Source organism: Melanaphis sacchari, unplaced genomic scaffold, assembly GCF_002803265.2.
Source record: "Melanaphis sacchari strain LSU unplaced genomic scaffold, SCAv2.0 Contig64_pilon_pilon, whole genome shotgun sequence".
Classification (NCBI taxonomy): Eukaryota; Metazoa; Arthropoda; class Insecta; order Hemiptera; family Aphididae; genus Melanaphis; species Melanaphis sacchari.
In genome coordinates, this window is record NW_020271462.1 from 943054 (window position 1) to 961399 (window position 18346).

The window sequence follows — 18346 nt, forward strand, 5'->3', positions numbered from 1 at the left end:
ATTTATAGCGATGAAAAATTTGTCCTGACGTACGATGAGGGTTTATGGGCAGGCAGGTGCTGGGGATGTTAGCAGCGTAGAGGATCGAATAAAAGTACATAAAACGCGGCCCTCGACATGAAAACCGTCTAACGTTATATAAGTTCTTCTTAAAAGAGACTATATATATAAAAAGATAGATAGATAGATGTGTGTGTGTGTGTGTGTCGAGCGGTGTGGGTATAGTACGACACTACTACGACTCCGAACGTTATTATTTTACGGCATATATATATATATTTATCCATTTATAGGTATATGTGTGTAGGCGTATTATAGGTATAGGACTATGCGACGACCATGTCGCGTCGGCTTCTCCCACAGGACCTATGCTATCACTAGTCGTTACAGCGAAAGCGAGACCGCGCGCCGTCGACAGTCCTCGTCCTGCGTGTCCTGAGTCGGTACCGCCTGTCGCTGCGCCTCCCTGACGCCCGTCGTCGCGGCGCGACCACTTCTTAGACTTTCATAGCGCAGCAACCGCGGGTATCTTATACCACCGTCAAAACGGTTCCCCTCCTCTCCCCGCTCATCGCCGATTTTCCGCTCAACCCTCGATCATTTTATTCTGCACAGCAATACACTCGGCCGACGCGAAACGTATTTCATCCTTACGCGCGCGACCGCCACGAGATGTAATAATATTACACATTATAGTCGCCTGCACACCTATAGCGCGGCAATCCCTTAAGAAAACATCAGCTTTCTCGACAGAAGACGGGCCGAGATTAAATCCTATCTAATATTATGATATATGTATACATATATATATATAAATACGTGTGTGTATTATGTACTTGTACTCGTGTATACATATACAATATTTGTAAAAGAATACCGCCCCCTAACGTATTATATATATTATAGTCTCTCGGCGAAATTTATGGCTTCGGTCTGCGAATGTCACGTCAAAGCAACGCCGCGACGAGAACGCGCGGACGCCCGCCTAGGCCGTTATCGCCGGCGGCGCGCGTTTAATCAACCGTACCATTGTTAGGTACAACGATACGTCACACCAAGGTTGTTTTATACACACGCATCCACCCACTCGCTCACACACGCACACACGCATATTATATAATATTCTGCGAGCATAATAATATATAATATACTCGTGTGCGCCGGCTATAATTTAATACTCTAGGTACGTGTGTACGTATATATTGTTATATACTTTCCGTCGCAGATCCGTATCGTTGAAACATATTTCGCCTATTATTTTCCGTATGATTATATAGTTCACGCGAGACCCTGCAGGGCTGCAGCAATGACTAGCGCGGAATATTTCCCTATACATAATAATAATAATAATAATAATAATAATACAACCGAGAGAGAGAGAGAGAGAGAGAGACTCGGTTTAATCCACTCATCCCTAGCTGTCCCCTACCCTGGCCAAGAATCAGACACGGTTTTAAGACATCGCCGACTGAATTACATTGTAATATTATTATTATGCGAGACATAAATCATCGTATTGACCGTCAATTATTGATCATCGGTTACAATATTAATCGATAATATAGTAATACGCACTATACGTCGGCATGCATATATTGATGTGGAGTTCTATCACTGATCGACATACGTGTTTATACAGGTACCTATGTTACCTATATGTGTATTACAATTTATAATTTAAAATTTTTAACGGAACATTAATTATCCACGTCAGTTTGACTCGAAATATATGAGTTACTGAGTAAATGTACACACGCGTCTAATACATCGTTGTCATCGTTAATTGATACGATTCCTCGTCATCAAACAAACTAGCTTATAAAATACGTATATACTTATTAGGTACCTAATATACGTGACTAGTGTTGTAACCCGGTGCGAGATCAGAAATTGATCTGATATTCTATTTGTGTGCATTTATCGCGTTATCATAGTTGTACTATTTTAAACATTCGACAATCGTATATTTTTCAGATAGATTTGTTTTTTATCTTTTCTCCTGATTTTATTACAGCTTATTGTTTAAACGGTCAACGGAAAACAATACATCGTTTATCAAAGTAATTTTTTTTTTTTTTGTATTACACACAATTTAATGATTGAAAAAAATGTAAACGCCTTAAGTAAAAATACAAAAGTCAATTGTATACAAATATATACACTGATTGAACATTTTTTTAGTATTTTTATTTTATTAATTATAAAATAATAGGCCTATGCACTCTCTATTCATAATAAAGCTTTGCAGTAATAAAAATTAAAAATTAAATGCATTTTGCACAATATAGTGTTATATCTTTATTTATACAATTTTTTCTTCTTTTCTGTGTGTATAAAAATGATTGTGCATTTGTTAATACTCAATAATCTCCTTAATCATTTAACTATTCAATTGTCATAATATTTTTCATACAGAGTATATATAGATTCATTTTTCAATTTATATAGTTTACTATAATATGGTGGACACTCAGGAATTTTGTTATAGACTACAGAACTTGAATATTTTTTAATTTATTTAAACAGTTGCCACTTGTTTATAGAAATAAAAAAAATTTTATGAAATCTTTCTATGTTTAAAGATTATATACGAGTCTTGAAATGTATATATGTAGATTAAATGAAAAAAATTACTTCATTGGTGATATCAGAAAAGTTTAGAGAGTAGTTTAAACTATGTTTGAAAATATAACAAATCAATACGTTATACCATAAGAGAATTAACCATTTCGGTCGAATTAGTTCACAAAGTTATATACACCGACGCCTATTTGTCCGAGAACTATAGAGGTATGCTAAAACCGAGATAACCTATACGTATAGCACCATTATTTGTATTGATTGATTATTTTCTCTGGCGAAGAGTTGAGTTATACAGCTATTATTATTATTAAGTTCTTCCATGAAAATGAACGCCGTAACTACCAGCTTATGTAAAAAATGCCTATAAAGTATTAATATAAAATTAATTAGGTTTGGATTGATAAGGTTAGGTTAGGTTTAGTTATGACAGTTAACAAGAAAATAATATTATAATTATTATGTAATTTACTTTGTCTGTAAGGATTTTCAAACGGTTGTTGTCACTCGTTGTTTTTCAGCAATATTATTATTACTAACCTCTCAATTTAAGGTATGTGAACACACGTAGACAACAAGGCAGAATTTGCTACTAAAAATTTTTTTTTCAAATAAATCACGCGTGATCTTGAACATTTGACACGTGACATTTGGTAGCGTGCGCAGAATATAGAAGTAAATGTGGTAAACTCTGTGTATACATATAATAAATATACGTGTATTGTTAAATATGTGTTAGGGGTTATGGAAACAGTGGAAGTTTTAGAGTGGTAAGGTGGTAGTTTGGGTTATGGTGGGGTGACGCAGAGGGGTAAGACGTCGATCTCTCACGCCAAAATAACGCGGTGATTCGGAAAACGACAGTGGCAGTCGGAGGTAAAGGGATGGGTGTCCGACGAGCGGCTTGGATATATAGAGTTGTACGTGCTGGTCGGGTTTGTGTGACAATGTGCCCCCCCCTTCCCGATCATTGTTCATTTGGAGGCATAATATTATGCCAAATCGTGGTTGTCGTTGTTTGAAGCGTGGATGTGTGTGCGTGTGTGAGGTGGGAGAGAATGGTAGTTATAACGACAATCCAACGACGCCTTATTGTTATACTTTCGCAGATCAATTCAAAATGTATTTCGATGCCTATTAGATGTAGGTACCTACATTATTCTTGTATCTAAATTAGTTCAAAATCATTTATTGATTAAAATGGTTTTTGTTAAATGTTATTTTTATTTCTTTTTTTTTCACTTATTTATTAAAAAAAAAAAAAAAAATTAATCATTATAATATAATGCCAAAATCATTGTTATCACTGGAAAATTAACTAATATTGGAGGATTTTAAGACAAAATACTTCACACTATGATAGCTGATACACGAGTGACTAAGATATTTGAATAATGCATAATGTCGTGTTTTCGTCCAATATCTAGTAATTAATTTTAATACTACTGCACATCTTACATTTTATTTGATTTAGTATGGTTAAATAAAGATTTTAACACCAACGTATCTTTAAACGTCGAACTAGATCATCGTTATTATTGTGAGATTTGAAATTATTATGCGTTAGTTTGATATTATTTAACGAAATTTGTACAATAATATTTATATATCTGCTTTATTTTTATACCTGTTGAAATCCAATATGAGTGCATTCAAAGCTTTGTCAATCTTATAAAAACAATCATTTGTTCAAAATAATTTTTTTTTTATTTATTTATAGGTTATTATATATTGAGAATAATATTAATTTAACATGATTACAAACTAATTAACTGATTTGTATTTTATAACTACATAGTATCGCGGAAAAAATTTAAATCGTTAAATAAGAAGCTTCTTTAAAAAAAAAATAACTGTAATGTGTATATTATGTAAATGTACCTTATACTTTTATTACAGTAAATAACCAATTAAAATGTTGTTACTTACGTAGATTGAAAGGAATATATCATATTAATAATCGTGTTGTACAGATTTTAATTTATATCAGAATACACTTTGATATATGTCAAAGTTTAGTACAAAACATGAACAAATTGTTTTATTCTTTTAAATACCTATGAAATAATACTTTGTATATACATATTTTTTTTTTTTTTTGTATCAAAAATAGCATTTCATTATATGAATAGAAATCGTTATAATTATGACACATTTATTATTAATATTATATTTATAATATAATTATTGTTTTACCGTACTACTATATTTGTTTATCAAGACTGGCTTTCAAAAATAAATGAATAGTTATAAAATAAATCTTACGAATTTTGCTATTTAAATGACTCGAACTACTTAAGTTAAATTAATCTGAAACATTATCTTAAAATTTTAAAGCACATGACTACGGTCATTGTTGTTTTGATAATTCAGAAATATTATACCATGGAAATTATTTCAAAGGGAGCGACGAACAGAGTCCAATATTTTATGTACTATATGTTCTGTCTGGAACCGTAGGTATATTATCGTACAGATACGTTGTGTATGAAACGAGCACCATTTATGTTTTAGATAAAGGAATGTCGTTAATGAAAAGACTTTTTGCATTATGCACAGTGTTATATTTATGGTTGTATACCTATAGATATATTGTGTAAATTATCTACGGCCTTTCAATATGTTGACTTTTGTCTGCTCACAATTTTATTCCAGGTCTGAACGTAAAAATGCAGATTATAATATTATATTCCACGCGTTGGCGTGTAAACATAAAATAAGCTCGGTTTTTATATAATTTATCATATATTTATACATATAAATAACAAAAAAAAAAATAACGAATTGTTATAAAATTCAAATTCACCCAGTGATGCTCGTTTCACACAGGCTTTCTACTTTAACGCACAATCACAAACAATTGGTTACGAAACGTTAAAAAATAGTGTATAATATTATGTCGTATTGATAGTTAAATTTTTATGAGTGCTGTATACATTGAGGTATGTAATGAAAAATATATGTTTAAGTTGAGATGGTGATTAATTTATTATCACTTCATTTATTTTTTAAAACGAATAAAGTGAAATCGTTTATTTCTGTTCAATACTTTTAATTGTTATGTAAACCGAAGCGAACGCCACTCTTTGGTATACTGAATAATATATATTATATTGCTATTGAATTTGGTTTGTGTGATCGGAAAACGGTTAACTTTTGTTATTATTACATTGTTCTTTCATAACGAATGTATAACGGTGCGTTTGTAAACAATTATCGATCATTATTTTCGATTGGAACTGGAAGTCATCCGTTTTTGGAACTATACTAGATAATTTACCAAACACACTCACTGCCACTTTATCATTTAATAATCTATTTATTAAAACTTTGATTTTTAATTGAAGACAGTGATAAAAGACACAGTTTTGTGAAAGAGGGATTAAGATCTATTAAAAAAAAAAATCATTTTTAAATAGTCCATTCATTTATATATTTTGTGAAATCAGAAAATGGTATAAGCTCAAATTATAGTAACCGAAGTTCCATATTATTAGTTTATTAATAATGGCCGTATGGTTAACTAATCTTAGCGTGTTAATGATATAAAAAATTCATTCATAACCACTACATTTTTAACTTACTATTTAAATGACCAATATATGCTCACAGTTAAAGTTTTGATAAAAATTACAGATAAGTGTTAACTACAAAACTTTGAAGTTTATAAATTAGTTATTTTTTGGATATACTAATTAAAAATACTATATTTTAAAATTCTTAGATTTTTTTATATAATTTAAAAAGTATTTTTTGGTGATTCAAATTACTTTATTTTTGATTGAAATTGTTAATTGTTAAGTAAACATTTTTTTTCTTCTAAATATTGGCGTAGGTATTTAATAATTATCATCATTCGGTTAAGTAGTTTCTGTATTATTAAGAAGTTTAATATTGTGTATAGTTACTAAGGATAACATAATAGTTTTACATAAAATAGAAAATAGATGTTGTGTTAAATGTGATCTAGTACTTATTATGTTTCGATAGTTTTAACAAATTATAAAATATTAATTAATTAAAATTATTTATTTTAATTTTAAAACTATATTTCATTCTATTGCGTATTTTTTAAACCTAATACAAAATTGGGCTGAAAATTGCCCAAATTAAATTGGTCAAAAACTAAAGTATAGTTAATTTAATTGTATTTGGATACTTAAAATAATACTTTGAAAAATTGTATTATTAAGGGACAAAATTGAAGATGAGTAAATTTTTGGTAAAGCAATCTGCACAAATTATGTAATATAATATATTAGTTATAATATATATCCTTTTAATATAAGGATGTTATATCCTTATGTTAGTTTAATGCCACCTTGCTACGAGTTTGTAGACAGTAAATACTCAACATGATCGATTTAGGTTGATTAAACATATTGTTAAGGCAGCAAAAGGTTTGGTGGGTTCACTACTATTTTTACTATTAAAAAAAAAAATTGTCGGATTTAGCTATCTACGTATCTCGTATAAAAGTAATAAATCAGTTCAGAGTTATATGCGCAATATTATATGCTGTATACTATAGTTATTATTGGTTATTATAGGAATTTATCTGGGAGCATTAAAATTTTACCGTAGACATTTTTTTAATAATTATTTTACACTTAACAAATGTTAAATCGGAACGATAAAACATTGTTTGTAACACATTTTATATTTTAAATGTTCCTTTTGTATTTCATATTGCTTTTAAATATTCCACTTAATCGAAATTATTATGTTTTATGTTGCTCTGAAAATTCAATTGTAAAATAATAATTAATATCATATTTATGTATAATATAATATAAGTAAATAATTATATAAATATGTACATATTATTTTTCAAAATCTTTTTGAGTTAATTATTAATTAAAAATAAAAAACCCATAAATTATGTTCAACGATTTTTGATTTAGTAAGTATATTTTTTAAGTTAAGTATAATGTTAATTTGAGATAAACTATTGAAAAAAAACTAGGGATTAACTAAAATTCTAAAATACACACACAAACATACACACACACACAGATATATAATATTATATGGAATTTTATAATATTTTAAACAAATAATTTTGTCAATAGTGAAACCGTTCCTAACATATACGCAGTATTGTCCCATTGGTCCATGTGGCAAAATAAACAACTTTACACCGATATGGGATTACCATTAACGAATTAATTTACAATATATTCACCATATTCTAAATAAAATAATAGGAATTCTTACCTTCGATATCTTATAATAAAGAATAAACATATGTGGTAGATTTTTAAATGTTGTGTTTGGTTACCGATTAAATATTAATTAAAAGAATGCAGTGTTTTAAATGCTTATTTAAAATTAAAGAATAATGTTATTTTATTAGTTTAAAATTTTCTAAAATATGTTTTTCGCCAAATTAAACCTTATTTTGCGTCATAGCCGTCATTTATCATAATTAAATTAAATTGTTATCCATATTTTAACTAAAGCATGAATTCTGCATTTTATTTGTTTTTTAAATGTATATGGTTTATCAATTAAAATTTAAACAAACATATCATGTTTAAAAATAGATTACTTATATGTACATATAGTAAAAATATAAATATATGTTTAAAAGATATTGGCAATTGTATTTTTTGTTTGTATATAGTATTACTATGATAATTTAATTTAAAAAAAATAGAAATTATATAGTTATAACTAAATCAAAAATAATATAATATTTTTAACGAATTAAAAATTATTACAAAGATATCAATGAGGTGAGCGAGCTTAACACCGTTAACTTTGACCTGCATATTTACCATTAAAACTCACAATAATAATAAGATTTTTTAATTCAAATTTTATTTTAAAAACTATTTTATGATATAAAATTATCAATATTGTTTGTTTCTAGTTTTAATATGATTTAATTCTAAACTAATAGCTCGTTCTCATAACAACAAGTTAAATTCTTTTCAACATTTATTATTCATCTTAAAAAGGAAGATACAACGAATTACTTAACTAGACATTTAAATATATGTATTATTATTAACAAAATTTTATACTTGAATTATCTAAGGTTTTATTTATTAATAAGTTCAAATTTGATTTTAAATTATAAAATATATCTATTATAGTTTATTTGTTTTATTCAAAATATTTAACTATAAAAATTAAAAAAAAAAATCTATTTAATACTCATATTATTAATATTATTTTAACCTAACCTTTATTTAGTTCATATTAAATATTATAATTCTTGATATATGGTTATTATTGAAATAGCGAATTTAAAATAATATAATATGTTATTAGTGTGTAATGGATGGCGTATTACATAGGCAAAAAATAGCATAATGTACATATTTTTTCTTTTGGAGAAAGGGTGCAAAATATAATAAATATTTTTTACCTATTGTGACTAAATATATAGATAAAGTGGTGAAACATTTTAACTCTTCAAATAATTTATTAAAAATAAATCTCTGAGCATCGTAACATTAAATAGTCCTTAAAGTTTTGTTAAATAAATACTGTAAAATAAATGAAAATACAAAAAGTTAGTACTATTCAAAACCTATTAAAATAAATTAAAATATAAATATTTTAGTGATAAATTATTCATTACATAAAGATAGAAAAATAGTATTTTCGAGGTCATAATAATTTTAAATATTGTATATTAACATTAAATTGATTATAGCTTAATATGTCATACAAAACGGTAAACCTTCACAAATGTCACATATTGTGCCTAAATCATATTCGTAGCTAATATTATTATGAACTGTTCTTTGAAAAGGTTTTTTTTTTTTAACCGAGCAGTAATACAAGATATGACGGATAGTTTTCTATTTCTAAATAATCTTTATCAATGCACCATGCATATGGGCTTTTTTTCGATTTGTCCATTAATTACATGACATGTATTGTCATGGTAACGATTTGATGACATTTAATAAATCAAAAATCGTTGTATTCAACTAATTTTGTTTTAAAAATAAGAAAAACCATCAATTTATTACGTTTTAAACATTTATTATTTATACTCTTTCTTAAATTTATTTTGTAGGATTAAGTGCAAATAAATAATAGGTACTTACGCTTAAATGGATAAATGGAGCGAGTTTGATAAAGCGATAGCTGTTGCCTATTTATAAATTGTGGTCAGTTAATAGATAAAAACAATTATTTGTAAACTCGTTTTATTCAAAGCTGAGTACAATTTTAGTTAAAAAAAATTATTCTTACCTGTAAAAAAAGTTGCTCATTTATAATACACCGCATCGAATTAATATTTATAATTGTGCTGTTGCGGTGTTTTAAATCTATATTGTTCATTTATTTTCAACATGGGTGCCTATAGCTATTTTTATCAGACCAAAAAGAAATGAAAATATAAAAAATGCCTAGTAAACAAATACAAGTAAGTTGTTTAAAGCTATACGTATAAATTGAATGATCCTATTCTACGCTTGAGAAATGAGAGAGGAAAAAAATCTGTTTCCGCAACGATTTATATTTGCGTAATTCTCAGGTAGAACTTAAAGAAATCTCAAGTAGTTGAAATGTTGTTTTATACCAGCCTTCTCGTTATGATTTGTTATCACAGATAAACTAGAATTCTTTCTTTTTTTCTCTGCTCGACACCTTTACATTTTTATGTCAAATGTTTCCCATTCGTTCACACCGGATTTTTCGCTCTCTCCGTGAATATTTTATCTGTCATGCACCCAAGACTTATTTACTGAACGCGCATTTTTTCTATTTGTTCAATGTATATTTTTTATGTTTCTCCTCCTTGTATTCTTCAAATATATTTTACCATACAAAATTACATTTCTAAAAACATGTTTTGAACAATTTTGTTTAAAACAATCGAGCACATATAATATTAGTTCAAAATTGTATTGACTTTAAACATTATGTTCCCTTTTATAGAATTATAAATATTGTGAATTTTAGCAGATATTATATGATTTGTGGATTTGTGACGAATAATGATTTTACGCTGGACATTTAATCATGATTATGAACAATATTTTAAAAATACTAATTATTAATTATTATAATACCATTGGTTGATGAAATATGTAAAAAAAGAAATGTTTTAATAATACAACTATAGTTTATTAATTTGACCTAATTCCATCATAACGTATATATTTGTATTTACAAATCTGTGTTTATATCAAATATCCTTTAAAAAAATATTGAATATTTAAAGAGTAGATGCATTTTTAACTTATGCAACACTATATTATTATTGAAAAACATGAATTTGCGTACCTACTTCTTATATAATTAAAATTAAAATTATTCTTTTTATAGTTAATGTTTGATAAATAATAATAGAATTTATGATTACGCTTCAAACATGAAATCGTGTTTTGTCATTAATTCCGGGAGTTGTATTTTTGAATTTTGTTAATAATCTATACATAGTATAGTATGACAATAATAAATTGTAGTGATATATTTAATAGCTAAGTACAAATGTTTTACCTAATAAATAAATAGAATTCAAACCAAAAAATCAAAACACATAGTCATAGGTTTATTAATATACTAATAATGATAACAACATATTTTAGGAACCTTGACACACTACAGATATCCATTTAATATGCATAATGTATATGTATGAACTTTTGTATTATTACAATAAAATTAAGACGCTAGCAAAATAATATGTTCCAATTGAATTTCAGTCAAAATTAAGAGTGCTCTGAAACTGTTTACATAAATATAAATTGTTACAATCATGGAGATATGTGTAATGTATTCGCGTATGAGATGATTATGTTTTTTTTTTTTTTTAACGCAGTGCAAAATCAGCTCGATATCAACAGGCTCTAAATATCGTAAAAATCTATAGATGAGTTAGAATATAGAAGTTAATTTAAGTCCGTTAGGATTTTTTATTTATTTCGCTATTATTAAATAGGTGGTATATCTCCGTCGAGAATAGCGGCTATGAATATAATTTTAATGAACACAAACCGTTATACTGTGACTTGTGAGGTTATTTATTATCTAAATAGTTATACGAATATACGATATTGTAATAATATTATATCATATAATTTTACTAAAATAATATTATATTAAGTCACGCGGATTATAAGATTAACACGACTTTTTAAAACAAGTTTCCGATATTTTTTGAAAAAATAAATCCGTCTATTAATATAAGGTTTTAATAATTATAGATTAATAAATATACAGGATAAAAATTAAAAAGCTCAAATCACGCCTGACACTTAATAACTTGTTATTTACGGAAAATCGTGCGGCGCCGTTCGATTAGTAATAAAATTAAAAAAATATTTAAAAAAGGCAAACATTAACGTTTTGCGTAAGGTTAGTAAGAAATACGATTCGAGCGAGAAATTTCGCATAATGACGAATACATATTTCGGAACGACGTTATACTGGAAAATGTTTCATGTGCCATAAACACAACGTGTCCTAATGCAAAATCTATAAAAGTCAGAAAAACTGAGAGCGATTTTTATACAAGTCGTCGGCGTGTATGCATAGAATAGGTAGGTAGGTAGGTGGGTACTATAATATATTTTATTGGCTACACTACGTATATTGTTTCGTTCGAGGGTTTTCGCGTGCGTTTTTTTTTTACTCCCATAACATTATAGTTATTGGAACGTGCGTATTGCGAAAGATTCTGTTTTCAAGAACCTCCCGATATCGAGCCGAAGACATATATATTATTAATACAACTATTATCCCTGAAAAAAAATATGAAAAACGCAACAAAAATAACAAAAAAAAATCCGACCCTAAGGTACTCCTCTGCTCTTGCACGGTGCACTAGAATATAGAAGAATTGTTTGTGGTACCGATTTTCAAGTACAACAGCACGGGACTTTTTCATTCATAAAATATATGATATCATAAATTTCATACGATTATTATTAGTTATTACGACTGTCGTCGAAACGAAACCGAACTGAAGACGGAACGGATAACATTATTATCGTGTGGTGATGTGACTACCGGAATGAGACGCGAGCTCGGGCCGAAATTAATCTATTCGGAGGGTTAGAGAAAGAAAGAGATTTAGAGATGGCGTAAGAGAAAGATAGATAGACAGAGAAAGAGAGAGAGAGAGAGAAAGAGAGAGAGAGAGAGAGAGAGAGAGAGAATGATAAGTGTGAGAGGGTCCTCTGGGAGTCTTAGAGTCGGTTATTTTTTATAGTTTTTTCGTCGACTTTCGGCGAACCATTTGTTTTTTTCTCAGTTATTTTTATACTTAATTAAATAATTTATTTTACACAATAATATTATATTATAATATGTATACTGGAATGTCAACCGGGTCGCTCGACAACGGATGTTGTTGTTTCGACGGACGACGACGATGGCGGCGGCGTTCTGTTTACGCAGGTACGTTATTAGTGCGGTTTCCAGTCGTTGGCTGAAACAAAACAAAACGCCGTATATATCAAGGTGATGTGCGAGACCCAAATTCGTGGCCAACAAAAATAGAGGAGAGTTCGATAAATTATATACACGTGACCTTAAATATGTATAAGTGTGTGTGTGTGTGTGTGTGTGAATATCGCCTGCCGGATGGTCGGAAGTGCATGCGGGCGGCGTTAGTAATGCGCCTTGTAGATAATATACATATTATTATAATTGTAGTAGACTGGTATAAATGTATAATAGTAATACAAATGAACGTATAATGTTATAATAAAAAGGACTATCGCACTATATTCGTCTGCCGGACCGTTAAACGAATAAATAAATCGTGACAAACGGATAACCGGCAATTAATACACTTACCCTTGTAGTATACGTCTTTGTGCATGCTTGGGCAGTATTTCTCATCGTCCTGTAAAATAAAAATAAAAATAAAACATGAGCGCACTCCATTAACGTCATAGCACGCGGCAGACGAAACGGTTTTTATTCGGTCAGCCGTGGCGATGACGCAGTCGACGTCAGAATACTATAATACACGAGTAGATTGTAAATCGGAGATATGTCTTATCATTTTAATATATATGTGTGTATATAAGGATTCTAGGGGTCGATGACCTCGAAAACCAATGTAAAGGTGGTATAGACTATAGCAAGGACAACCAAACTTTTTTTGGCCGCGATCTACTAAAAATATACTTCACCTTTGAGGATCGACTTCGATTTTCGAAATTGTTTGTTTTTATTATTGAGCTACTATACCACCATAATTAATTTTCGTGTGCGTAGTCTAAAAATAAATTTCAACACGATCGATTTTGAAATCGTATGTGATCGACCGGTCAATCGCAATCGACTGTTTAGCCGTCCCTGGAGTCTGGACTATAAGTAATAATGCATTAATATAATACAGTGGAACCTTTAAATTCCAGACATTCTAGATCGTTTAAATTGTGCTCAACAGTTTACTTAATAGAAAGGTTGTAGTTTGTTCTCCCCGAAAAAAAACATTCTCTTTTTATTGGTGTCCGTTATTTAGAGGTGTCTGTTTAAAACATTTTTACCAGGTATATGTAAATAGAGAAGCTAAATTTATCAATTGTCATATTTTTATGGGCAATCGTCGTCGACGTTGTAGACTGTAAATCAGTATTCTAATGACAACCCATACATTTACTACTTGCTGCCTGATAGAACTGGTAAATAGTTACCACCGGATGTAGTTTTACAAACAATAAATTTATCTATCAAAAAAATTGAAACTTAATATACATTTTATAAAATTTGAGTATTTAAAAATGAGTGTCTAATCATAAACTAAAACTTTTTGTTTGTACCTACTCTCGTAGTCTCTATGTACTACTTATTACTCAACTGTATAGAAAATTTAGCGATACCACATCGACGGTCATTAGCACATATATCGATAAGATCTAAATTGAATACAAAATTAAAAGGTATATTGATATCTACATTGTAGAATTTACAATACTTGCGAGATTTCAAATTATTATTATACGTAAAGGTATCAAATAAAACATAACTTAGGCATGTATACATTTTTTGTTTAAATTATTTTCATGTATATTTTAATTATAGGTCACGACTGGCGACCATAGATCTTATACTCGTATAAGGTCTATGCTGGCGACCCAAAAGTAATATTTCGCGACCCATAGATTGGGAAACACTGCTGTAGAGTATAGTCACGATGACGTGAACGATCTTATTAATATTAAAAAATCTTTGTTTGAACAGTTATGTAGGGAAAAAAATAAAAACTTTAAATATTATACAATGTATTAACTAATTGTTTGACGTTAATTGTAGGCTAAACGTTTGTCGAAAATATAATACACTATAATGTGTTATGTTGTTTGTTAATACCTTTACTTCGAAGATTATATACTTTAATAATATATTAATATAATGTACAGGCGCACGATCGTCGTAATTTCGAAAAACAGATTGGACTAAAATGTTCGTTGTACGGAAAGTCCCAGAGAAAAACTCGGTAAGCGTAATGTGTAATAATAATTATATCATGCTATAGTAATTACATATTTAAGGAATGTGCTATCATAATATAATACAATATATACGACGTTGGAAATATCGATTACGAAAGTTTGAGTTTGCCTCACAGTGTGGTTTGAATAACTGAAGTATGTGAAATACAATCAACATTCCCCTTCCACTCACCATTATGCAGTGGCAATATTTTTTACTCGATTTCAAATTTCAAATTATATATTATATTGATCGCGATCTACATAAGTGTAGTACTTTAATAATCGGAAAACAAAATATATGACAGGGGTACGAAGAAGTATAGACGATATAGACGATATGTGTGTTATCGATGATTTATATTTAAATTCGAGTGGGGTGATATAATTAGAAGGGGTACGATAATCAATTTTCATGGAAAAGAGGCACTCTGTCTCCCGCGTCACCCCTAATTCAAGTACTGCCGTCTACACCCCTCCAAACCGAATAATTTTTTTCCTCATTGAAAATGCCCATGTGTACATCAGTATATTATCATGCAATATACATATAAGTAGTACGAATATTATGTATACCTTTCTGAGGTTGAAATCGATATTGGTGCGAACCAGCCGATTGTGCAGCGGTTGAGGTGGTCGAAAATTGTTGCCCAGCGGCGCCATACCTTGGTTTTTCTTACTGCCCTGCATCAGGCTCCGTAGACTGTACAACTGCAACATACGTATATTATGTGCAATACAATATAATATTATAATAGTATTAACATAAAATTCGTTTCATTCGCGATTAGGTTTCCGCACACAACCATGTTATTATCACTTGTGTGTTTGTGTGTATGTTCGCAAGCAAAACGACTCAATATTAGGACTTTTCGCTACTTATGAAACGTTATTACGATTATTCGTATTATTTTCGTCTTAAATATTTTTTACTACGCGCGTTGTTGTGCGACTCTGTTTAATTTTGCTCGATTAGCCTTTCGCGTTTCACGCGAATCATTATTAATGTAATTATCATAACGTATCACTTCATGTGCGTTGCTGGCCATATTTACTCGAATACATATTACTAATATTAGCAATAAAGCTGGAAATTATAATGAGTTAAAAAAGTTAAGTGTATGGTAGTTTTATGTATGTTTCATAACGAGTTTTTTTTTTTTTTTTAAGTTACTTCTAACTGAACGAGTTAAAGTTTTTTCTATGGTATTACGCAACTACTGATAAATTTGTTATAATTGCGTTAGTACATTTTTTTTTCATGAAATAAATGTAATAGGTTTAAAATATATTTAGCTTTACGAACATTGTTGTTTATATATGTCTATATGTGTGTGTGTGTGTGTGTGTGTGTGTGTGTGTGTATCAATTTCTATCAATTTCATCAGAAATATGATCTATAAATATTAATGTCGTATAATGTATTGAAAATACTAAACTGTTGAATTGTTTTTAAACACAGTATTTAAGTGTTTATGGAATACTATTACAGCCTTATCTAGAGAAATTCATTTAAAAATTTTCAATAACAACATTATCATGTGCGGTGGTCTCTTTAATAGTCAATTAATTCAAAATTAACCAAAATAATTAACGATTTCTGATAGTAGGGTTCAATCACTGGTTGGCATGACTTCCTGCCACCCTTTCTGTATTAATAATATCATGTATTATTTCTAAAAAATATTATTGTAATTATGCATTTATTTAATGTGTTGACTTGCCCAATCTTGCTCATTTTAGTCACTATACACTTAGTATAAAAGTTATAACAATACAAAACAGGTATAAATTATTTGGTTTTTGTTTACTATGACGTTAAATCACGATCTGTGTTTGTTCTTCTCTACGACATGTGACTGTTATAACAGTGATTTAACCTAAGAAGGAATTGAAAAATGTATAGGTCGGTACCACCCACGGAACGTCATATTGAACTTATTATATATTAAATTTAAAACCTAAAACATAAAATCATACTGCAAATAACATCCACTTCCAATATAATAAGTTTAGGCGTTCCAAGTCGAATGATTTATTACGTATAACAGAAAGCAAGTTCAAATTGATTGAGTGAGTCCCTCGAGTGGTATCAAAACACGGTCCGTTTAGTCCGTTTGAAATATCTAATAAACGACCTTCATCTATACATTAACCGATTTTCCTACGAAAGTTTATCTATACAATCAAATATTACGAAAAACTTTTCAATTAAATTTCTGAAATTGATGTGTTTATATTTCAAAAGATCGATGTTTGATAGTTATAAGATAACCATAAAGTGTAGCCTGTACTTTGTAGGCTATGTTGTACCTGAGTAGTGGGAAGTACATACGTAAATAATATATATATATTACAGTAAAAGATATTATACACGAAGTTAATGTTATTTACTAGTAAATATTGGTATAGTAACTTTGTGAACTAGAAGTTATCGTTATTTTCTATTTATTTGAGATGGTTCATGTGAATTTCCATACAAAATGTAAAACTTGGTTATTTTAAATTATATATCAGTATATATCGTAGCTAAGTTATTTTAAATTTTAAGCCTTGTTTGGCAAATTTTGTGTTCCCCACAAACGTTTAATATTTTTTAATTGTAACTAACTTGTAAAAATTTGTGTTAATTTTGATCTTTCATAATACTGGACATTGCGTATTATATTTTAGTATCAGCTCGTATTCGGCCATTATCGTATAATAAATTTAATTGCTTTGTGTTAACTTCGATTTATCCGTATGATTATTATTCTATAGTCGATTACGATCTGTTATAGCTTCATTATTCATCTATACCTATATCTTTATCCACATGAAATTTTTGTAAATTATATTTATAGAATATATATATAGTGGGCTATTTAATTATTTTTCGAATAAACGCAGTGACATACGCCATGTAAGTATATGTTATATTAATGAGATAATGTCATAATATCAAATAACATTTTATAACGGCTATAGTTATAACGATATAATATCCTCAAAATATTATAAAATTGTTGCTTGCAATTTAGTCGTAAAATAATTTTTATTCACAAACGTACTTTTTATGTTTTATCTTTACGTATAATATACATATTTTGTGTACATAGAGCGTTTAATAATATCCGAGTGATTGAACCCAAGTAATATGTATTTTTGATTATTTATGAACTCTTTTAAATTTTATTTGTTAGGTAAATATGTTTTTATATTATACCCATCAGCTGTCATACACGAAACACGCCCTCGATATTATATTCTACGATAGTCAGCATGATTGAATTCTCATCGTTTCAAATATAATAGTAATAATGTTTAAATATTGTTTCGTAGTCATTTTCGTTTTAAACTATAAATTA

The 18346-nt window shown here is 28.8% G+C and overlaps 1 protein-coding gene across 1 annotated transcript in view; it reads right to left on the bottom strand.

The window, feature by feature from the left end:
• Positions 1 to 11114: 11114 nt before the first annotated feature.
• Positions 11115 to 18346, bottom strand: part of LOC112600431 (carbonic anhydrase-related protein 10) — a 191790-nt gene continuing 184558 nt past the window's right edge. Inside the window, exons 9-11 of the mRNA XM_025347646.1 lie at positions 15576 to 15710; positions 13354 to 13402; positions 11115 to 12982 (exon numbers count right to left, since the gene is read on the bottom strand). Of these exons, the coding sequence (XP_025203431.1) occupies positions 12960 to 12982; positions 13354 to 13402; positions 15576 to 15710 (207 nt within the window). The 3' untranslated portion in view covers positions 11115 to 12959. The remainder of the gene's footprint in view (positions 12983 to 13353; positions 13403 to 15575; positions 15711 to 18346) is intronic.